The following is a 24,130-nucleotide window of genomic DNA, read 5'->3' as shown; positions in this document are numbered from 1 at the left end:
TTTGAGTTTTTGCTTTGTAGTTATGGGATATTGTGTGTAGATTGATGAGGAAAATAAACAATTTAATCAATTTTAGAATAAGGCTGTAACAAAATGTGGAAAAAAGGGGTCTGAATACTTTCCGAATGCACTGTATGTGCTGAAACACCCACCCTTCCCATTAGTGACAATAAAGACAACGTGAGCAAAGCCTGGAGCCGAGGCTTAGAAAGACAAACTGTGTCTACAGAAGATGGAACTTTGTATGGCAAAAACTGTTTGAATAAACATTGTTTCACATAATTTCTTAAATAAATAACCAAAATCCAATGACAGGGTGATATGTTTGATTTCACATTGAATACATGTAAGTTGACAACTCAACCAAATGTAAGTCAAAACTAGACGTTGAACTGACATCTGTGCCAAGTGGGTCCCTTGCTATTCCCAACAATAGGTAGAACATTATAATTTCACTGATATGCATGAATACAATTTACCACCAATCTATGACAAAGGTACCAAGGAGGATGACTGGAATTATACAAGAGTGTTTTCCTTTTTGTAATGATTAATATTGACAGGATCATTTAGAAAGACAGGATGTGAGTGGCACTGAAACTGCTGTTGGTTGAGTCTCCTTTGTTTCTACACAGCTAATTGGGAGAAATGTCAGTACGTTGGGCAATGCCACTTCCAGTATGTACAGTAAGAATCCGTAGGGGGTGCGGTCTTCCAGTAATAGGGGATAAGTGAACCATGACTTTGCAGAAAAGAGGGGGTGAATCATGACAATGCACAAAAACAGCAAGAGAGGATTACTTCATATGATTTATTTCTACTGGTGTGATCCACACAAGTTTGGACTGGAACAAAAATGTGAATTGGTATTTTTTTTATTATGGTGGTGTATCATGTGAAGCATATTCTTGTGGTGGATCTGATTCATATTTCTGATTCACAGTTTAATGTCTCAGTCACAAGGACAAAATAATATATATATATATATAGTATGAGACAGCATTTAGAACTGGAAGAAGGGACAATTCACCCCTGCAGCGATGAGAATGCAGAATTAAGAAAAAAGTACTTCTGAATGTACTGAATAGTCTAACCAATTTTAAAGCAATTAAATATGTATTGACTACAATGAATATGCAAGCCACATTTATGAAAACATACATTGACATTATATCAACATGTAACAAAGAGGTTTATGTTGTTTAAGGCAGTTTTGTAGAGATAGCCACATGGTTCTAGCTATGGTATGGCATAATGGTTAAAAGGGCTTCACGAAAATACTGCATAAAGGAAATATTTGTGAAAACTGCAAAAGAAAATAAGATGTTCTCCATCTACAGATCATGCAGAACCTCCAGTATGGTGGCGATAGACTTGGCCTGAGTCTCACAGCTGAAGGGACAGTACTGGCCATTCTCATTAGTCAGCTCAGGTAGACCCTTCCAAGACGATCTGGTGGGTGATAAAAGACAATATTGATTATGTGACACTTATAATCAATCATATCAATTGAGTGAAAAAAAAGAAAAAAAAAGTACCTTTCACCTGAATTGTTGTTAAAACAATTGAGAACATTATAGTATTTGAAGTCACCTAATAAGTCTTTGTGCTTGTGTCTTACCTCTCGAAGTGGATGTTATGCCTAGAGAGAACATTCTTCACCAGGTACACAGTCTTGTCGTATATCTCTGGCCCCATCTTCTTGGCAAAGTACAGTTTGGCTCGTAGGAAATAGCCGACTGGCCAGAGCCACTCCTAAGAGAGGGAAACACACATTTATGGTTACCATAGTGCAGGGGCTCAAAAACTTTATTGGCCTGTGGCCCCATCTAGGCTGTATCACAACCGGCCGGGATTGGGAGTCCCATAGGGCGGTGCACAATCGGCCCAGCGTTGTCCGGGTTTGGCCGGTGTAGGCCATCATTGTAAATAGGAATTTGTTCTTAACGGACTTGCCGAGTTAAATAAAAAGGTGAAATGTAAAAAGGAAAAAAAAGTGATATATAAAAAAAAATAAAATAAAAGTGTGCAAAAACAATGATGCAATCAGCAGCCAATGTAACGTTTATATTTGGGGCCTTGACAGTCTATTACAAATCAGTCAGATTACGTTGAAAGAATCTTAATCTGAAGGAAGTACGGCTTGAAGTGGCTAAAATGTATCGGAAACGTCTTGGGAAATTCAAAAGATCATCAGGCAATAGTTGATTAGGAGCCCTAACAGAGTGATGTTTCACTGCAGTCACGTGGGTTATACTGGGATGGATATAAAAATCCCCTATATCTGCTGTTGGAGCCCATTCAAATTAGCCCCAACGTTGCCTTGCTAAATCTTGTTAATTCTCTTAAAATTAAATACCATGACTGTTTTCTCATTAGTTTGACATTTTATTTGAAATGTCTGATACAACATACTCTGGTGATATTGTTATCAACCTACTGCATACCCCTTAAAAATATACATGGTGTGCTATTAGCATGCTAACGCTCATTAAGACAGACTGGTAGAATAGCTAGCCATCATTAGTAACTTTTGAGTTTCATAGAGTTTACTGGTGACTATGACATGAATATATATAATTCACAATATTTAGACAGGAGCTATAATCCAGTTACAATACAAACATTTTTATTTATTTTTTACTTTGTGTCATTATCGCTTGAATTCAGGCTTGGCTGAACTGCTTTCAATAGGGAAAGATTTCTTCTGTACCCCGCTTCCATCATTTTAGTTGAAAACATCACTTTCTAGTGTCGACCTGATGGCTTTCTGTGTAGAAAAGAACATCCAGGTATTGACATTAAGGGTTGACCTTGTCCGAAGCAAGTGAACTGAGCAGTCACATAAATTAAGCCTGCTCTGAGGTTGCACCATTCGGCAGGTGATTGAGTTTTGTGTATAAATAAATCATTCTAGTAGCCTAAAACTGATCTTTCTGGTTCCTCCCCGTCGACAGATAATTTATGGAATTCATGGCAGTCAGCCTGCAGTGAGAATTATTTTATTGACAACAACCAAAATACAAATAATTCCAGTACTGATCTTCCTGGTTCCCCCTTATATTATATATCATACTAATACAATTGCATTTACATTTTAGTCATTTAGCAGACGCTCTTATCCAGAGGGTTACTTGTTAAAGAGATTTTCTTTAACAAGTAATAAAACAAAATCTAAAAAAATATAGTTTCATACTCCAGCACCCTCCCCTTGCGAGGATAACAAAACTGAGCCTTTTCAGAAAAAGTTTTTGGAGCAGGAGAACACATTGGGAGGGATCTTAGACCATTTCTCCATACAAAATCTTTCCATATCCTTGATATCCTTCGTCTGCTCTTATGGACCGCCATCTTCAATGGGGTTCAAGTCCAGAGACTGAGCTGGCCATTGCAAAATGTTGATTTGTGGCCAATTAACAATTTCTTTGTGGATTTTGATGTGTGCTTGAGGTTATGGTCTTGCTGGAAGATCCACTTGTGGCCAAGTGTCAGCCTCCTGGCAGAGGAAACCAGTTTTTTTTGGCTCAAATCTCCTGGTAAAGTTCATGATGCTGTTGACTTTAACAAGGGTCACAGGACCAGTGGAAGCAAAATAGCCTCATAACATCAATGATGCACCACCATATTTTACTGTAGGTTTGAGGTACTTTTCTGTATATGCTTCCTTTTTGAGATGCCAAACACACAACTGGTGTGCGTGTAGCCAAAGAGCTTTTTTCTTCATGTCATCTGACCATAGCGCCGCCTGGAGTTTGATAAACGGCATTGGTACTTGGATTGGAACCGGTGCTATGGTCAGATGACATGAAAATAGAGCTCTTTGGCAACGCAGTGGTGGATTTGGTGTTGAAAAACAGAAGCATATGCTGAATATATACTGTAAAATAAATATGGTGGATATTTGATGCTATGGGGCTATTTCTGCTTCCACTGGTCATGGCGCCCATGTCTAATTTTCATTTTTGGGCAAGTGATCATAATTTTCGGTAAACCCCAAAATACTCTTGTCTTGCACGATGGGCAAGTGCCTTTCAGACCTTAATGTCAATCCCTGTCATCATTGCTTTCAATGTTCTTTTTTTACCCAGTTTGATTTGGTGCCTGGTCCTGTCTACTCTACTAACGAGTCCTGCGTGGCTTTTGAGGATCGTGGAGGAATACAGAACGTCCATATTCATGAGAGTCTAAGCTTTCAGGAATGTGGTCATAACAGCATATAGCTCCAACCGTTCAAAAGTTCGAGCTAAATTTGTAGGAAGAAAACAGAAACAATTCTGTTTGTCACAACAGCATTTAGCAGATGTTAGAGGTTACTCACATAACCGTGGTTCTATGAACCACGTTTCTCTGGCGACCTCATTTTCAAATCAGGCGACCCCACATGGAAACACGAACCCTAGTTTGGGAAATGCTGCCATAATGGTTACCATATAGGTACCATACAATCAGCATTAAGTTCCCGTCTACTGACCAATGTTTACGTGGGCCGCAATAAATGTACTTACAGGTCCTTGATGGTAGTTGAAGCCCTTAGCAACATTGAAATTCTCACTATCCAGAGCATTATCGTAGACACCACAGTACTTCATGTCACTTTATGAGGGGAAAGAAAGAGAGAAAATGTTATCTGTGGGACAAGGAGGACAAGAATGAGATAAAGAATGACTGTGGTGCCAGAACTGGGTCTAGTCCAGCTTTTCCCAAACTCAGTCCTCGGGACCATAAGGGGTGCACGTTTTGGTTTTTGCCCTAACACTACACAGAGTTTGGGAAAACCTGGTCTAGTCTAATGTGTGTAAACCCTACATGACAGACAGGGGGCGCTGTTTTGAAGCCCTGCACACCCATTTTTCTAATCTTCCACCATTGTAAAAATAATTGAGAAGCTATAAAAATGCATTTACTAATGTTTACATTCATTTTTGCTAAATATATTACAGACACCTTAATAAATACTTTTAAATTATATTATGTGAACTGAACATAAATGATAAAATAAAACTTTTACCTTAAAGGTGTATTTTGTGAGAGTACTACCGTTACTGCATGTCCCCACTACAATAGATACATTCTTAAATACATGTCATTTTGTCCATGAAATAATTAATTGGAATACTATAGAATTCCATTCTTTCCTACGGAGGACTGCTCCTTGTGAGGAGTACCAATGCAGTGGCTTCAAAGCCTCTCATTGGCCAATACATAGCATCAGAAATCCAGGGTTTGTATACACCATTAGTCTAGTCTATTAGGTCTCCGGACTACTTCGGAGTGAATCCCTGATACGCCACCAATTTCGTAACTGTTGATCCTCTTCATCTGTCCTCTACCCTCTCTGCAGTTCCGATCTGTCTAAACAAAGCAACAGAGTGAATGTGTTACTGTAAATGAGGGTATGGATGAAGCACCCCACTCACTCTGGATCTAACGTCTTCATTCCCAGGGGGCCGAGCAGCTTCTTCTCTGCCATCTCTAGTGCCTCCCAGGCCCTTTCCACTGTGAACAGCTCTGGAGCCTGGAGAACACAGAGAGAGAGAAGGTACACACAGAGCTGAGATACTTGAACTAAGACGACAACTTGTAAAAGTAATATATCTTTGTAAATTGGTTTGCAAGACTGAAATAATGTTCAGCAGAAATACATTGGTAACCTCAGTACACCCACATTGAGTAGGTTAGGGTTAACCAGAGCACTGACTGGCCTAGTCTTTACAACACCGAAGTAGGTAAGCCTCATCAGTGCCAGAACGGCCCATATAGTAGGGGCCTATCTTCCTGTTTCTTTAGCATGAGGCAGTTTGATATTGTCCATTCCTTGGACAGGACGCTAGGACATTAGTTACAAGGCTAATGAGGCAGTTAAAAGGAACAGTGCTTACCACCACCATGGCGATAGCAAAGTTCGGCCTGAGCTGGTAGTCACACCAGGGACTGGAGGCCCCATAGCTATCCTTGTAGATGCCTCTCTTGTGCACCAGGTCTGGGTGTTTCTCATTGGGGTCCTGAAGGTTGTGAGACACGTAAAACATCTTCTCAAAGTTCTCCTGGATCTTTCTGTTCCACTCTTCATAGGGCACAGAGATGTTACGACCTAGAAGAGAACAGATATGTCTAGCTTCACTATGGAGAAAAAAAAATACAGCAATTTTACAATTCTAGTGAGGTTATTGTTTAAAATACAGATTTCAACATCTGAAATAGTAGTAGTATCCCAATTGTCATAATGGTCTAATTTCTGAACATTTGAAGATGTGAGAAAGCTGGGAAAAACGAAGATTTGGGTTTATTCCAGAACATACCATCACTAAGGATGGTGAGGGTTGCGTAAGGGAAGAAGCCGTGCGTATGAAGGTCCACTAACCAGCGCACTGTGGACTTACAGAGACCCACTATCTCCACTGCAGAGCCATCCCTGGAAGACACGCAGGCACACCATTGTGAAAACACTTAACTCAAGGGGGGAAAAAAAAGAACAAGCACTGCACATACTACAATAGATTATTATGGATATGTAGGTTTGTCCTAGACTGAGTGAAGACAAGGCAACTCTTTACCAAAGGAGAGGAAAACAGTACCTTGGTGTAGCTGGGATTCCTTTGTTATGAGCCTCGTCACTCTCTCCCATCTTGTCCATCCACGTCCCACAGTTGAAACGATTTCCTCCATAGACAAATCCAGTGTCTTCATTCACCTTGGCCTCAACATTAAACCCTGATAGGGAAAGACAAAAATCGATATGATAAAACACATAAATAGCTGATCAACCATGCCTCTAGATTTGCATGTGTGTGTGTGTGTGTGTGTGTGTGTGCTTGCCTTCATCGGTCATGTTGCGATCTATCTGTGGTCCAGCGTTCCTCTCCCTGAACTCCGTCCCCTGAATGTGACGCGTCATCGCCTCATGAATGACATCATACAGGGGCTGGATCTGCAGAGTTAACATCACAGATACAACTTAATATGGGCAGACAATAAGGAATGACTAACAGTCCTGTCTAAAAGTGCTTGTTTGAACTTCTAACAATAAGCAACATTTTTTTTGGACTGCATCGTCAGATCTACACAGAGTATGACATCTCAATAGGCTGCTATAACCAAGCTGTTTGACCCCCGACATGCCCTAGTCTCATGAGCCAGACTCAAAGTCTTGCGGTGACGAAGCAAGACCACCATGGCCCTTACTCATGCGCTGGCGGGCTGTGGATTGTGTGTGTGAGTTTGTGTGTACCCACCCAGGTTCCAGCGGGCTGTGGCTGGGACACATCGGTGGGGTACATCCTTGACACAGGGCACATGAGGATGTTTACTCCGTCAGGCACCATGTTGCAGTAGTCCTGGATGCACTGCAGCCACCACCATACTGCGTCACGGCAGTTATAGCGGGCGCCAGTCCCCTGTCCCAGCAGGTTGGGGATCAGGCCATACCGCAGGGTGCCAGCGAACGCCAGTATTATGTTTCTATGGAAAACAGTGACAGATTAATTCAAGGATTCATCTTTATAACTCTGATGAAGGTCAACCAAAACACTGGCGTGAAATCCATTAAATTGTTTGGCAGCATCCAAGACCACAGGTGTACTGGAGTTTGTTACTTTTTTTGGTCATACTTTATTTGAAATATATACCCATTCATCAGATAGGACACCGATATTCTACTGGAGAATGTGACAAGTACCTGGCCTCCAGGTGTCTTCCTGTCACCAGCATCAGACCTCGCAGTGCCATGAATGTGTCCCGGCCCCAGCAACGGACCATCCCAGCCGCAAAATGAGGAAGACCTGTGACATCAGACAGACATATCCATTAGCCAACCAGTAACAGAGAGAGAGAAAGAAAGAAAGAGAGAAATAAAGAAAGATAAAGTGTGTGGATGTATCTGTATGTCTGTAAGAGTATAGACTGACTGTTCCCCAGTAGGGATTGCCCAGAATAAAGTTGTATTGAATTTAATGAAATGCCTCACCTGCAGCCAGTGACACACAGCACTGCTCTTTCTCGTTGGTAAGGCCATTGAGACGGTAGGGCACGTCACGCAGCGTGGGTGCCAGGGGGGGAAGGGCGGGGTGCAGGCCCACTCCACACATCTGTACTGATCCCAGAGCTAACTGCTTCACCAGGGTGGAACCAGTCTGGATGAAGCTTAGAGAACAAACACACAGAGATGACAAGATGAAAGACTGCCCAAGGCCATGAATTTGGAAGCTTGAGGAACGATTTCAAGTTTCACTTGGGCCATAATTATTTTTGTAAACATTTTTTTTTTTTTAAGTACTACAAATTCAGATGTTTCTATTTCATTTATGAATAGGAATAGCTGGTTCCTACTCAACCTACTTTGACATTTTATTGAACACAATATCCAAGGCGGTGGTATAAGCCCCAACAATGATGGAGTCAAAGTAGCATGGCACTAGGTAGCGAGGGATGCACTTCAGATAGGTAAACATCGCCTGGAACCACTTGCCTACCTGAAGGGACAACAAGAAGCATATCAATTAAAACGGCAAAACTGTGTGTCTATGGCCAGTTAGCAGGCTAAATAGACATAATCAATGCAATAGAACAATGATACTGAGTGTATGAGTAGTAAGGCTTGGTAAGGATCTGTAAAGTTCCAATTGAAGAATCACCATGGCTCTCAAAAACATTTGAGTGGACCCAAAGGAATAGACATTATCTTGACCAGATATGCGTGCCAAATAGCACCCTACTCCCAATATACGGTAGTGCACTACTTTTTGAGAGGTGCGCTACATAGGGAACAGAGTGCCATTTGGGATGCCACCATGGTGAGGTTTGTCATGTCTTACCTCGCCCAGTGCTCCTCCCTTGATGACCAGCCGGTTGCTGACGTAGTCGATCATCCAATCCCCCTGTCTCAGGTTGTCACAGAAGGGGTGTCCCAGGTCGTTTTTGGGACGAATGTCCCCCATCACCGACATCAGACCTGTGAATGTCAAAAGAGGTTACTACATCTGACAAACAAACTCATCATACATGTATACATATCAATTTCAATGTAATTAGTCCCTAAAAGGAGGAAGGGTAGCTTGGCGGTCCCGACTGGTAAATGGAAGATTATAGTTTTACGGTTCCCGGCACAAAACGGTTAACAACACTGCAATATACAATAGGAGTCATGATTTTCTTGAAGCCCGACCCCCCCCCCACTTCCTTGTTTTGTACCTTGCAGGCCTCCGTACTTGAGACTCATCCAGGAAGGGATGTTGTAGCAGCCTCCACCGTCCTCCTGCTCTTCAGCGTCACAACGGAACAGCAACACGTTCATGTCCGCCAGGGTCACCTTGGACATAATACTGGGAGGAAGCAGACAGGTAGGAAGATTAACAGTAGGCTGGATTAACATTTACTAGTGGAAGACAGCCTACGAAAAAGTCTTACAGCAGTTGCTTAATTAGTTAACATGTCTTATGTTGCAACGCATGGGTCAGATATTAGCAGAGATATGGGCTGAGATTCCTTACAAAAGTAACCATCAATTTACCAAGTGAAAGAATCATCTAGAGTATACATACGCTGCCAGTGGAGTAGTGAGTATGGCTGGCGCGTTGTTGTCAGGCATACTGCCCGTCTTGTAATGGTCACTGAACTGGACCAGGTGTCTCCTCAGAAACCCCACCAGCTCCTGGGACTTGGGGTCCTGACTCACCCTGGGGACAAAGAACACGTGTTACAAACTCGTAAGACATGACTCATAGTAGGAGTGCTGATTTAGGATCAGTTTTGGTTTTTCCGATCATAAAGGCATATGGTATGGACACACGGGAGACTCCTACTCCTAGACACTTGATATATACAGCACCTGAAATGACCTCAATAGGACAGTGTATTCTTACCTGAACACTATCACACTACCAGGGCTGAGGTGTTCGAATTCAATCTCCTGGACAAATTCACTGCGGCCCTTACACATGACATCATCCTGTTTCACAATCTTGCTGTCATGTAGCTGCAAGACAGTTGGAGTAGAAAGATGTAGTAACAGTGTCTTACAAATTAAATAGAACGAATATACAGGTGTTTAGACTGAAGTGACCCGAGAACAAAACCTGTTTTGTGCTACGCTACACTCTGTAATTTACCAAGTGTCTATGAGACTACCATAACAATTCAACAAGAAAACAAACATTGCTAACTCTGCGACCTGAGCAAATCCTGGCCCACTTCTTTCAATAGAAGGGAATGATAGACTAGAGAGATAAGCTTGCAACTAGTATTCTAAACCAGGGTGTAAAGTTGTAATTCCATGGTGCTGTTCTCGTGTTACCTGGATGTGTTCTCTGATCTCTAATGTGTGGTCAGGCAGACCGTTGATGCTCTTCCGGTCTTTCTGGTAAGACCCAGCGATCCTCTCCACGGTCCTGGCCTCCAGGACCACCTCCTCTATTTTACCTGCAGGAGAACACAGTCAACACTGACCTGATCTGGGTTTTCCTGGAAACTATTAAAGGAAGTGATATCAGGATGATTAGTGATAGATAGCCTACTGCGGTGATACTCAACCTGGCTCCTGGAGAGCCACAGTAGTTCTGGCTTTTGTTCTTTTGGCTGTGGCTCTCCAGGAGTAGGATTGAGGGAAACTGGGGTACTGTACCTGGGATGCACATGGGGGGAACCTCCTGTCTATATTGATAGGTCTTGGGGTTCCTGAAGGCAGTGTGACACACAGCTACCACAGACTGGTGTGTGCTGGGGCAATGTCTGGTTACTGCCACTATGTCCTCATCCACCTGGTCCACATAGACCTGCAAAAAACACACACACACACACACACACACACACACACACACACACACACACACACACACACACATTATTTGTTGTGTTCTTCAGTAGAAGCACTTACTCTGCAACTCTACAATTTAATATTCCCTCAAAAGAGTTTCTGCTTCTCTCAGGTTAAGTCCCTTGCTCAGTTTAGTTCCCCATGTCCAGTTTCTGGATGACCATTTTCAATAAGCCTGGTCCTGGACTAGAAATCACTTTCCATAGCGATTCTGTATTGAGCATGCTTTATAGTCCAGGTTTAGGCTAAATCTGGAAAAATAGTCGAAAGACATTTGCTGGCTGCCCATCTGTACCCATGGCTATGTGCCCAGTGCATGTCTCAGAGTGGATCTTAGAAGTCCCTCTAACCTGTGAGAAGCCCTTAGAGGCCAGTTCTTGGTGCAGCTTGTTGAGGGCCAGTTTCCCAGCGATGATACCACTCTGGGAGTTCACCTCTCCTGCAGAGGAGGGCTTGGCCTCCGAGTTCCACTTCGGATAGAAGCGCTCCTCCTTCACAACAGAGATCTACACAAGAACACACAGGAAGTTGGAATCAAACGTAGAACTAAACACTGTTCGTTTCATACATTGTCAGCAGTTTCAATATAGACGAGATAAATAGAAGAGATTTTAGCTTACAGTTATGTCTTTGAAGTGAACTCACTTTACAACACGCTCACAAACACACACTTTTGATAATCATGGCCCTTTTTCGTACCTGGTGAGGGACCAGCTCGTCATATCCTCTAGTACTGCCTGTGGCACAACTGGCCATGGAGACGATAGCAGAGCTCGGGAGGGAGTCGTACGCAGAGCGAATCTACAACACAGAAGCGGAATAGTAAATAAATAACACCATCAACAAACAGTCACAACATCGATCAACAATAACACTACTACATAAACTCAACAAAAAAGAAACGTCCCATTTTCAGGATCCTGTCTTTCAAAGATAATTAGTAAAAATCCAAATAACTTCACAGATATTCATTGTAAAGGGTTTAAACACTGTTTCCCATGCTTGTTCAATGAGCCATAAACAATTAATGAACATGCACCTGTGGAACGGTCGTTAAGACACTAACAGCTTACAAGACGGTAGGCAATTAAGGTCACAAGTTATGAAAACTTAGGACACTAAAGAGGCCTTTCTACTGACTCTGAAAAACACCAAAGGAAAATGCCCAGGGTCCCTGCTCATCTGCAAAGACTTTACTCAACATTCAATTATCTGGCAAAATCTCTGGTGGACATTCCTGCAGTCAGCATGCCAATTGCATGCTTCCTCAAAACTTGAGACATCTGTGGCATTGTGTTGTGTAACACAACTGCACATTTTAGAGTGGCCTTTTGTCCCCAGCACAAGGTGCACCTGTGTAATGATCATGTTTATTCAGCTTCTTGATATGCCACACCTGTCAGGTGGATGGATTATCTTGGCAAAGGAGAAATTCTCACTAACAGAGAAATAACCTTTTTGTGCTTACGTCAGTTCATGAAACATAGGACAAACCCTTTACATGTTGTGTTTATATTTTAATTCGGTATAAATAGGGATGCTGACAAATCCCAGTGACATATTGCATACTGCCGAATTAGGACACTCGTTGTCATGGGTAACAACATACTGTACACTACCTGAATAGGGGACTTGTCATGGGTAATCCCAGCTACATACTGCAAACTACCTGGACAGGACACTCGTTGTCATGGGTAACATCCAGGAACATGGCGTGGGCGATAGAGGGCACCAGAGGTCTGAGGCTGGGCTGGACGAACGAGCCCACAGGCTCTCCACCAAACCTGTAGACCAGCCTGCCTTCCTCATGACTGTCCCCTGCACTCATAGCCTCTGAGGAAGACAGAGAGAGAGACAGATTATATTGTTATTGTAGAACAGGCAAATGGTTATAGCCAATATGGTCATTGCAGTCATTTATAAGAAAACAAATAACCTAGGCTGATTTAAATAGTGAATCAATTCAGTTTACATCAAATATTACCACCAACGGTCCTTTTTTAACCAAGAGACGATCAATTGCAGATTCATTCAGTTTCCTGTGTATCAATATTTTATAAAAGGTATTTCATACCATGAACAAAGCCAATACCCAACTTCACTAACACATATCCATGCCACATGTTGAAGCAAAACAGAAAACATGTATTTTTCTATCAGATGTGTAGACTGGTCTCAGATCTGTTTGTGATCGTCAACTCCATCGCTCATTGTCAAGGAGTTGGCGAGACTGCACAAATAGACTGGCAGACAGGCTATAGATTATGTGCCATTTGTGCATTTCCCAGGCTCTTACCTCTAATGAGGGAGGTAATGGCCAGTCTAGTGACAAAGACATTGTCCAGCTCCTCGCTGCCCGTGAACAGCTCAGCCACCACATACAGGTCAGGCTTCAGCTCGCGAGCTCTCTCCAGCATGTACTACACACAGCACAGCCACCCACACCCCAACACAGGCCAAAGCCAGGGCACGCAATGCAAGAAAGGCATGTGGGGGGGGGGAGAGAGAAAAGATAGGCAGAACAGAGGAAAGAAGGGGATTTAGAAAGAGAGATTAGATATGAGACAAGAGATGGGAAGGGGTATAGGCAAGGCAAGAAAGAGGGAAAGTATGAAAACAACCCACACAGGGGGGGGGGGGACGACAACGACGACATGCAAAGTGTCAATTACCATGCAACAAAATGTTAATTTTCCAGGATAAGTATGATGAAAATGTCAGATTCAAAGTAAACCCGTGGCAGAAGAGTGGAATAAGATTATCGAAAGAAAGAAGAGAAGGAAAGAAAGAACACACATTTAGCATCATGCTCAGTCAGAATGCATCAGTCCAGTTCCCACAGTATGATAAGGCAGTAGCAGTACCTCTGACCAGACTGGTAATCCCCAGGCGGTTTACAAACACATTGTCAATCAGCTCGCTGCCCGTAAAGAGTTCAGCTATCACATAGAGGTTAGGTCTGACCGCCCTGGCTGTTGCCAGCATCGCCTACAGAGCACAAGGTAAAACTTCACTTAGAGTGGTGACATGCAGCATTCATAAAACCTTTATATGCATGACGAAGTGTCATAATTCCCTACATAATAAAATTAAGGGCTACATTGTTTTGTTGAATACTACGTACATATTTGACACTAGCTATTTTAACATACTGAATACCTATGTAAATAAAGTATTTCCGTATTTTTTTTTTTTTAGATAAATACAAATTTGCAATGATTTCTAAAAACCTGGTTTTCACTTTGTCCTTATGGGATATTGGGTGTAGACTGATGAGGAAAGAAATTAAATTTAATCCATTTTAGAATAAGGCTGTAACGTAACAAGATGTGGAAAAAGTCATGGAGTCTAAATAAAATATCTTCAGAAAGTTTTGCCCCGAGCAATAAAAATAAGACTTTCTTTTTTTACCTTTATTTAACTAGGCACGTCAGTTAAGAACAAATTCGAATTTTCAATGACGGACTACTCCGGCCAAACCCGGACGACGCTGGGCCAATTGTGAGCCTAGAATCGAACCAGGGACTGTAGTGATGTCTCTTGCACTGAGATGCAGTGCCTTAGACCACTGCGCCACTCGGGAGCCCCACAACAGTAGCTACTGTATGTTTCCATGAACTTGTCCAGTGTTTTTTTCCCCCTATACATTAGAAAGTTAGAAAATACTCTGAACAAAAATATAAAAAGGCAATATGCAACAATTTCACTGATTTACAGTTCATCAAAGGAAATCAGTCAATTTAAATAAATTTATTAGGCCCTAATTTAAGGATTTCACATGACTGGGTAGGGGCGTGGGCCTGGGAACCAATCAGAATGAGTTTCTCCGTAAAAGGGCTGGTCTCAGACAATCATGCAGGTGAAGAAGACAGATATGGAGGTCCTGGGTTGGCGTGGTTACACGTTGTCTGCGGTTGTGAGGCCGGTTGGACGTACTGCCAAATTCTCTAAAACGACGTTGGAGGCGGCTTATGTTAGAGAAAGGAACATTCCATTCTCTGGCAACAGCTCATGAAACATGGGACCAACACTTTACATGTTGCATTTCTATTTTTGTTCAGTATAGATGCAACAATTTCCTGCTAGGGTGCATTTCTACTTAACTATCCAGCATCAGTAAAAAAACAGCTGGACATAACGTAACTATTTTTTTGGTTTTTGCAAAACCCAAGTGTCGAATAAAAACCACAAAAGTTAAAGTGCTTCCATTACCCATTTAGGCTGATTGTCAGCCTGATTGTAGTCTGAATGTCCTCCTACCTATTTGTTTTATGTCTCAGGTAGCCAGCACGGATAGAATGCAACATTATTTTTATAGCCTAGTTGAAAAATTTGATTAAGCAAGCAGTAGATATGTAGAATTAAATGTGGAGTGGAGCTTTATAGTTATCACGTGCTCAGCGTACTATGACTTATTATGACTTCCAACATGGCACCGTCATAGGATGCCACCTTTCCAACGAGTCAGTTTGTCAAATTTCAGCCCTGCTAGAGCTGCCCCGGTCAACTGTAAGTGCCGTTGTTGTTAAGTGGAAAGTCTAGGAGCAACAACGGCTCAGCCGCGAAGTGGTAGGCCACAGAAGCTCACAGATGTAAACAATGTAAAAAAATAAATTGCCAACGTTTACTGACACCGGTCATATTCAGCTAGTGTTGCGTGTTCGTAAATTCATCAGTTATTCTCTCAGTCGAGAGTGCTCTGAAATCGGAGTAGATAGCCAAAGTGAATTTACAAACGCACCCTAAGAGTATCACTGAAAATATTCACCAGGATATGTAGCTATGAATGGTGCATCTACAGTCAGATCAGCATACTGTACCTCGGCCACATGTAGAGGAGTGGAGTGACAGTTATCCAACCGCACGCCCGCAAAGTGTTGGGCTGTGATCTCTGTATACTTCTTCATGTGGGCCCACAGGTAGGGACAGTCCTCTGGTTTCTCACCATAACGCAGCTTCACACTGTCTCCCCAGCAGATCAGCTCTCTCCTCAGGTACACGTTAGAGCCTAGAGACAGGGAGGACACAGGGGAGTTGCACACCATCACACTAGTCAGGTTGAAATCTAAACCTTATATTAGAAAATAGTCATTTCTTAAGGAAAAGTATGTTTTTATCTTCTGGCATAGGCTGGATATAACAATCCTAATGTACCATAAAAACATTTAATTTATTTCACCTTTATTTAAGTAGGCAAGTCAGTTAAGAACAAATTCTTATTTACAATGACGGCCTACACCAGCCAAACCCGGACGACGCTGGGCCAATTGTGCGCCGCCCACGACCCATCGTGATTCAGCCTGGATTCGAACCAGGGTGTTTGTAGTGACATCTCTATGACTGAGATGCAGTGCCTTACACCGCTGCGCCACTCGGGCTCTACATTTCTTTCATGACAAGTGGTCAGTAAATACCCAAGGTCCTTACAAACTTTTCAAAGAGAAGTATGTGAATACTGAGCATGTTCTATCTGTTTAACTCGACTGGTCTGTAGAAATAGTTAGAACAGAACTATCAGCTGACCTGGCTCTGCAAAGTTCCTCAGGGGGTCGTCTGACATCACCCAGCCGTTGTGGGCCAGGAAATGGCACGCTTTGTCTGTCTGGCTCATCAGCTGCATTTCCTGGTCAAAGGTCAAGTTGTCCTCAAACGGGAAGGTGAAATATCCACACACCACTGGATGGTTCCTGGTGATAGGTCCCAACTTAGGCCCATGGTCTGCAAGGCGTTCGTACACTACATTTCCCAAAATGCAGTTGGTGGCCTGTTCCTCATGGTAGTGCATCTCCTTATAGCTCTCCACATTCAGCTCCTCCAGTCTGTTCCTCAACCAGTTACAACACTCCTGGATGGATGAGGGCTCATTGCTGTAAATCAAAATCAAATTTTATTGGTCACATCCACATATTTAGCAGATGTTATGACGGGTGTAGCAAAATGTAACTATATGAGTGGCACAGAAGCATTTGTAGACCCAACAGTGGTGACAAAGCAAATCCCATCTTAAGATAAAAATCAGGATCATTGCTTCAAAGAATTCCTGTTCCTCTCAAATGGATTTAAAGCACCCTTGCAAAGTGTCTTAGCGGACGCAAAGATGGGTTAAGAAGCAAAGTAATTGTCTTATAGAAGGTAGCATACGCTACAAGAAAGGTGATTGGCATAGCAGTGACTGTATGAGCAGGTCTGTTGCTGTATTTATTATAGATCCACATTAGTTCCTGCATAGGCATCAACTAGTCTTCATAAAGTCCAGCAAAAATAAAGCAGTTATACATTACAATACATTCATAACAGATTTCACAACATTAAGTGTGTGAACTCAGGCCTTTACTCTACTACTATATATCTACTACACAAAATCCATGTGTACATGTGCGTATAGTATCGTGTGTTCATATGCATGGGTCTATGTTTGTGTTGCTTCACAATTCCCGCTGTTCCCCAAGGTATATTTCTGTTTTGTTTTTTTTAAATCAAAGTTTACTGCTTGCATGAGTTACTTGCTGAGGAATACAGTTCCATGTAGTCATGGCTCCATGTAGTACTGTGAGCCTCCCAGTCTGTTCTGGACTTAGGGACTGTGAAGAGACCTCTGGTGGGGTATGCATGGGTGTCCGAGCTGTGTGCCAGTAGTTCAAACAGACAGCTTGGTGCATTCAACATGTCAATACCTCTCACAAATACAAGTAGTAGTGAAGTTAATCGCTCCTCCACTTTGAGCCAGGAGAGATTGACATGCATATTATTAATATTAGCCCTCTGTGCTCTCTGTAATTGTGTATCCTAAAGTGGACCCACCCATTGGGTATGAAGGTCTCCAAGGCTGAGGTCATGTCCACGGTGTTACCGAAGCGTCGACAATGGGGGTCCGGGAGGATCCTCAGACGCTTCTTATCCTCATTCTCTAATCTCACTGCTTTGCCTCCTGGGTAGAACACATCAAACACAAAAAAACTGAAGAAGATTAGTGCACCAGATGTTTAGTGTGAGCTGATCGCTACTTCAACAGTGGAAGCACAATATCTGGAACACAAATAACTTGTTTCAAATGATTTCCTGGGGTGGCTCAAAAGAGATATGAAAAACATTCACCATTCATCCCATTCAACATAATTCAATGTAATGACACTGAAATACAAATCCTGAGTGGTTGGTAGCCCTTACCTGCCTGAAGCAGCTTCCTGAACTGTTCCACAGCCTTCTCCACATTCACCTGGTAGAACTCCCACAGCTTGGTCCTGGGGTAGATCTCATCCAACAGAACACCTCGCAGCATCTACAAGAGGAGGCAATCAATCAATCCAACTCTGTCCTAAGAGGGACATTTGGGTTGAAAGTAGGGTTACTCAAAATATCTCTTTATTAATTGAATTGACAATTTTCCTATTTCAATACAGTACAAAACAAAAGGGTAACCCAACCAACTCACGTGGAGTTGGTGTTCATTCTCGATGTGAGCAGGAACACCATGGTCACTGTACTTCCCGTCTGCAATGTCACAGGTGAGGTGCCACAGAGCCCTGTCCAGCACCCAGGCTGGCTTCAGGTGAGGAGAGTTCACCAGATTATAGCCACACTCAGGGTGTAGACACAACCACCTACTGTTAGCAGCTAGGGAGAGAGAAGGGGCTGTTACTAGATTGTAGCCATACCCACTGGGAACAGACGTCACTTCATTGAAATGACGCAGAAACAAGGTCGATTCAACCAGTGTGCGCCCAGTGGGTAGGTGCAGCCACAACCACTTACTCACAGCTAGGAGGGAAAGAAGGTAACAGTTGTTAAAAATGACAGGAAGAATAGATCTAACCCCAGTAGGGAATTCTCTCCAATGTCATGGAATAAGACATATTTGAAGCACATTCAACATTGCTTGAATGGTAATTTGCGGGTCGTACTTAAGTACCAGAGATCAATAAACTTAGAAACACTAAAGGGGTAGGCGTTGTGCAGTGCACACTAACACCGTTGCCCTTTACATAGAACAAACATTGCAGCGGCAGCTGTGGCTCTTGCATCATGGTCTCAGTTTCCTCGGTCAGCATTTAGCCTCTGTTCACATTGAAGGTCAGACAGAAGTATTCCCCTTTGCAATGAAGCAGCCAATCACTCCATGACACTGCGTCCCAAATGGCACCCCATCTCCTATATAGTACACTACTTTTGACCAGAACGTAGTGCACGGAATAGGGAATATGATGCCATTTGGGATGCATCCTGTGTCTTCAAAGGGAACTGAGGGAGGGGGGGGGGGGGGGGGGGTTTAAAATGTTGCCACACTGCCACACCATGTTCACACCTTCATTAGTTATTGGTGCTTATGATAGGGGTGGAAAGAGAACCATGGCTCCTCCATGTCTGCAGCACAATGTGTGAAGCTGAGCTTCTGATTACATTTGTGCCTAATACTGGATTGTAATAAATGTGGTTGTTTGACTGTGCGCCGCTCTCTGTGACATTATTATGTTTCAATTTATGACCAAGTGCTTCAACTTTCACCTTTAATCATGGCCATCGTCAAGTGCTTCCGTTGCTATGGACATCCAACACATGATTGTTCTATTAATTTGTATTGTTAGTGTTATCACAATGGTTGTTACCATTGATTTTATCAAATGTATGTTTGGTGACAAGAAGTCGAACATGTTTGGTTATTAAATCAATATTTTCATTGTGTACCTCTAGTAAGGATATAGGATAACCTGCTGTTCACATACCATCTTCCTCTGTCCATTAACACATGATGTAAAAGGTTGCAAATCTCTCCTCACATACTGGCTAATGCATTGGTAGTAGTCCTGCTGATCATACTTGAGTGGATGCCAAAGTCCACTACAACCTGGCACCAGTTTCTCTGTCATAGCCTTTAGACTACTAGAAGGGCATGAGTCACCATGACCCTGCAATACGTTCATGATACAATATCGATAAATATACATGCATTTCCTTTTAAGCTGGACTCTTGGGTAACATTGTTTGTTTTGCTGTATAAAAACACCCTGTATTGGGCCTCCTGAGTGGCGCAGCGGTCTAAGGCACTGCATCGCAGTGCAAGAGGAGTCACTACAGACCCGGGTTCGATCCCAGGCTGTATCACAACCGGCCCGTGATCGGGAGTCCCATAGGGAGGCACACAATTGGCCCAGCGTCGTCCGGGTTAGGGGAGTGTTTGGCAGGGTGGGCTATACTAGGCTCATCGCACTCTTTTGGCGGGCCAGGCGTCTGCAGGCTGACCTCGGTCGTCAGCTGAAAGGTGTTTCCTCCGACACATTGGTGCGGCTGCCTTCCGGGTTAAGCAGGCGGGTGTTAAGAACCGCGGTTTGGCGGGTCATGTTTCGGAGGACGCATGACTCGACCTTCGCCTCCTACACAGGAGCTACTACATATCACCTCTGCAAAGTTATATATTATATCAAACCCAGGTTATCTGAGAAGAGACTTTGCTAACCCGTGTTTTACTATCAGTCAGTCCTGCAAGCCTTCCCTGTGGCTTGGGAATAGTACCCAGAAGGTCACAGTCATAACTCTTCGTGAAACACCATCTTCTGAAGAGCTTAGAGATGAGATCCCCTGTCTCTGTATCTATAAATGGCAGCATGGATAGGTATGTTACGTATCCATGCGGTATGTTACGTAGCCTACCACACCACCATTCACAAAATGGGAATGCATTCATCCTACTGTGTTGAGACAGTGTGAGCTGATGCTCATGTGTAGAGTGCACCAAATGATGCCCTATTCCCTTAATAGTTAACTACTTTTGACTAGGGACTATAGTAGTGCACTATATACTAAAACAATACCTGTATGGTTGTAGACCACATCAGTGATGCAGACCATGTTCCACTCTTTCTTCAGTTTCTCCACCAGGTTGCCCACATCCATCCAGGTGTAGTTCTTCCCTTCAGTAGAGAACTCTGGGTTGAGCTCCAGTTGGTCGGCCAGAGAATAGCAGGAGCGAGACATCCCTAACTTCTGCAGCGGGGTGAAGTGGATCATGTTATAACCTAGGGAGAGAGTTTAGATAATATATTTTTATGAATGAGAAATGTGAATCTATGAACCCACAGTAATAATTATGCTACAGGTACGTTACATGTTTTGTAATGAACCCAATGCGTGTCTGGACAGACAGATATTAAGAAACAGCAAACAATGCAAATATTTTTTGCAGATATTAGAATGGGTCAATGACCACCAGTATAACCAAACAGATCTCAACCACTGTGTGATAATCCCCCAAACCACAACTCTTTGTACAGCACAATCTATACGATGAACCAATAAAGATGAACTCTGTATTTGTTAGTAATTATACTTTTGAACTGCAGGCACATGATTAAGAATATGCAAAAACAATTGCTGTGCCATCAAAAATAATTATTTACTTCAGCAATTTAAACCAAATTAAATATGCGACAGTGTGACACTTATGAGTGAGGACAGGAGTTTTTCCTGACCACTTAACCCAAGCAGGAGAAACACCAATTTATACTGATGAAGACAATAGCCATGCTTCTGATTGTTGGCCAACCGGCTATGGTATCCCATTCTGCCCCTCACCGGTCTCCTTGGCAACCCTGAGCCTGTCCTGCCATTCGTCCAGAGTCCCCAGGCACTTGGCCAGGTATGTCTGAATGGCAATACAGTCCAGGGGTAGTACATGGTTATCAGCACCCACACGCAGCACTGGGTCCACCACTACGTAGCCACTACCAGTCTTCTCTTCATTCCTGGGAATCACACAGAACACATCAGGCAATACAACAGGAAACGAGATCAATCAATAGCATAACGTGTATGGGATAAAAGGGTTGACTGTTGAGGTTGAGCCCCAAAATCACCTGTAGGTTTGTTTAATAATAACATTTATTATTATTAGGTGCTTATATAGTCCTGTTTCACTGTATGTGCAAGTGGGTAACCTGTACAAGTGTGAGGCGTGAAATGGAAATACGTTTTTGCATATCTCACTCCCCCTGTGACACTCTCGGAGACTGGGGTCACAGACAGAGATTTAACTGTGATTCATCAGTTCACATTTTGACTCTTATGTCTTGTTTTCGATCGAACACTTCATGATTAGATGTCAGAAATCAAAAAGAACAGTGCATAAACAGTGCTGGCTTACCACCACCACATACCTAGTACAACATTTTGATTCAATGCCTATGAAAGTACTGCACACAGAACAGTGAACGGGAATCTATCTTGTACCCTGAACCTGCAAATAACTAGATGTGTGTACACTCCTTCTGAACAAGAAACATTGCTTTCTTACCCAGCACAAAAGTAATACTGGTAGGACCCTGCCACCTGCAGGTCCAGTTTGCAGTACTTGTCCGAGTCATCCTCTCTCCCTGTTGGGTTTATCCAGTCCAGAGGCCAGAACTTAAGCCGGTCAAACTTCTCTCCCTCCGCAGGGTAGTTAGTGTGGACCTGCACATGCCTTCCCTGCAGAGTGGGCCCCAACCGGAACTGGAGCTCAAAGCCTGATGGTAGAATAATAATAGTATGTCATTACATAATAACAAGTCATACACAAGCAGGATATGTGCTAAAAGCACTGCTGGAGTGTACAGTGAAATCAGAAAGGTTCACCCTGGACAATGACTGGATTTGATGTGAACTAATAATGTCCTAATGCGAAAATGTCAACTTGGAAAACACATAGGCAGCTGTTATGGTGTCCTGCCAATCAAATGTGCATTAAAACTCAGTTTAAAAACAAATCCAATGTCTGAAGTGATGCCCGTCCAAGCAATTGATCTTGCCAACAGTAGAAACAGTACAGCTAAGCCACTGAGCGAACACAAGGCCTTTTACCTTGCTATTTATAGCTGCAAACTTTTCACTAGAATATTTCAAGATAGGCTACTTCACTCAAGTGTCAAATACATAGCAATGTTCAGCTCATGCCTAGCCTACCACTCCCATTAACTAAACGTGCATTTCAATGTCTATATTTTCAACAGCAGGAATAATATCCCTGCTGGGGGTAAAATATAAGCAAGATGGCACCACACAAAAGAAACAATTGTCTAATAATGACAAACTTCCAATAGCCTATAATTCGCAGGACTTGTACATTCAGACATTTGTTGTTTGTTTGTTTTTTGGGGGGGGGTATAATTTGTGGAACGTTCCAACAGGAATCTGTTCCAAAAACTTCGTAAATAACAAGGTTGCCAACAAACAACGCATACAAAGTTGTATAGCGGTAGGATAAGAATAAGATACTGCAGTGGGCAATATAATTATGTTTTTCACTCACCACGTAAATTCCGAAACATGTCTGTCCTCACTCTGGTAGTCTATGGACAAACGTTAAGAATAAGCTACGTGGTCAGTTGATGCCTATTCAGCAGCTAGTTAGCGAGGTGAATTGGTCATGCTACTTTGTATGCGTTGTTTGTTGGCATCCTTGTACTTTACGAAGTTTTTGGAACAGATTCCTGTTGGAACGTTCCACAAATTATGCCCAGTAGTTTTTTTGTTTATATTATTCGCCAGTGCAAATGTGAAGTTGCCCAGGGTTTGAATGGCCATTGCCTACATACCTTGCTCTAGTCGGAACAGAGTCCTCTCTAGTCGCTCCATGTCATTCAGGAACAGTACTCTGGTCTGTCTGCTTCGAACCATTTTGACGTTCCTTTTTTATGGTGTCCTTTTCAAGCAGGAAGCGGTGCCCCCAGATTCCTACATGACACACTTCAATAGGGGGAGAGACCGAAGTCATGGGAGATAACGCCACCGTGTGAAAGAAGACGCTAACCTGCAGCACAACGTAAATACACTAGGCTAGCCTACGTGCATGTATGTGTGTACATGGGTTTCATATGTACATAACTGGCCACTGTAGCCTATTCATAAATGTCTCTCTCTAAACGTAAGAAAAAGCATAGGCCTATACATGTCGCTTTTATTGCTGTTCACACACATTCATGATTTTTATTCAGATCCCCATTAGCTGCTCAAGAAGCAGGAGCAATTCTTCCCGGGGTCCATATTCATCAAAAGTAAGTTAAATAATAGTTTCTCTTACTAAAAACAACACCAAAACTGTTTGGCTGTATTGAAATATAGATTTCTATGTATATCTTCAGCCCTGGTAGAAGAAACGACACATTGTAACTATGAACGATTTTACATGTTACAATAGTTGCAACATAATAGTAACATGTTTCTTTGATAGAGGAGAATCACCTTGTTTTTCCGTGTGCTCACTGCCAGTGTTGCCAACTAATTTTCAGGGTAAGTTGCTAGATGCAGGTTGATTTGTTGCTAAAAGTTGCTAAATGACGTTGTGATGTCATTGCG

General features: G+C 42.7%; 1 protein-coding gene across 2 annotated transcripts; it reads right to left on the bottom strand.

Annotated features, from left to right (window-relative positions):
• Positions 1 to 797: 797 nt before the first annotated feature.
• Positions 798 to 24,130, bottom strand: LOC106578509 (glycogen debranching enzyme). Of its 2 annotated transcripts, XM_014157390.2 has the most exons (32): positions 24,017 to 24,130; positions 23,371 to 23,521; positions 22,092 to 22,302; positions 21,374 to 21,543; positions 20,614 to 20,817; positions 18,240 to 18,421; positions 17,975 to 18,086; positions 17,609 to 17,735; positions 16,331 to 16,674; positions 15,628 to 15,815; positions 13,104 to 13,227; positions 12,477 to 12,640; positions 11,507 to 11,608; positions 11,158 to 11,313; positions 10,616 to 10,766; positions 10,289 to 10,413; positions 9,858 to 9,970; positions 9,537 to 9,671; positions 9,187 to 9,317; positions 8,811 to 8,947; positions 8,335 to 8,468; positions 7,964 to 8,139; positions 7,676 to 7,778; positions 7,233 to 7,458; positions 6,817 to 6,928; positions 6,576 to 6,711; positions 6,300 to 6,412; positions 5,880 to 6,091; positions 5,418 to 5,515; positions 4,506 to 4,593; positions 1,622 to 1,755; positions 798 to 1,452 (listed from the first exon to the last, which is right to left on the bottom strand). In XM_014157390.2, the coding sequence occupies exons 2-32, from the start codon at positions 23,450 to 23,452 to the stop codon at positions 1,335 to 1,337; spliced, it is 4,608 nt and encodes a 1,535-aa protein (XP_014012865.2). In that variant the 5' UTR covers positions 23,453 to 23,521; positions 24,017 to 24,130; the 3' UTR covers positions 798 to 1,334. The 2 variants fall into 2 exon arrangements, with proteins under 2 accessions (XP_014012865.2, XP_014012866.2); XM_014157391.2 differs by lacking the exons at positions 13,104 to 13,227; positions 24,017 to 24,130 and adding an exon at positions 13,672 to 13,795 and having other exon boundaries at positions 23,371 to 23,594.

The sequence above is a fragment of the Salmo salar genome, chromosome ssa19 (genome assembly GCF_905237065.1).
Source record: "Salmo salar chromosome ssa19, Ssal_v3.1, whole genome shotgun sequence".
Classification (NCBI taxonomy): domain Eukaryota; kingdom Metazoa; phylum Chordata; class Actinopteri; order Salmoniformes; family Salmonidae; genus Salmo; species Salmo salar.
The sequence above is the reverse complement of the archived record's forward strand: the minus strand, read 5'-3'. Positions and strand labels throughout refer to the sequence as shown.

Bases quoted from the DNA above. Each gene is read 5' to 3' on its own strand.
- LOC106578509 (XM_014157390.2), bottom strand. From the start codon at position 23,452: ATGGTTCGAAGCAGACAGACCAGAGTACTGTTCCTGAATGACATGGAG. The intron at 13,228-15,627 runs GTACAGTATGCT...TGCTGTGTGTAG, and splicing joins CTCCTCTACATGTGGCCGAG to TACATGCTGGAGAGAGCTCG. The intron at 1,453-1,621 runs GTAAGACACAAG...ATCACCCACCAG, and splicing joins CATAACATCCACTTCGAGAG to ATCGTCTTGGAAGGGTCTAC.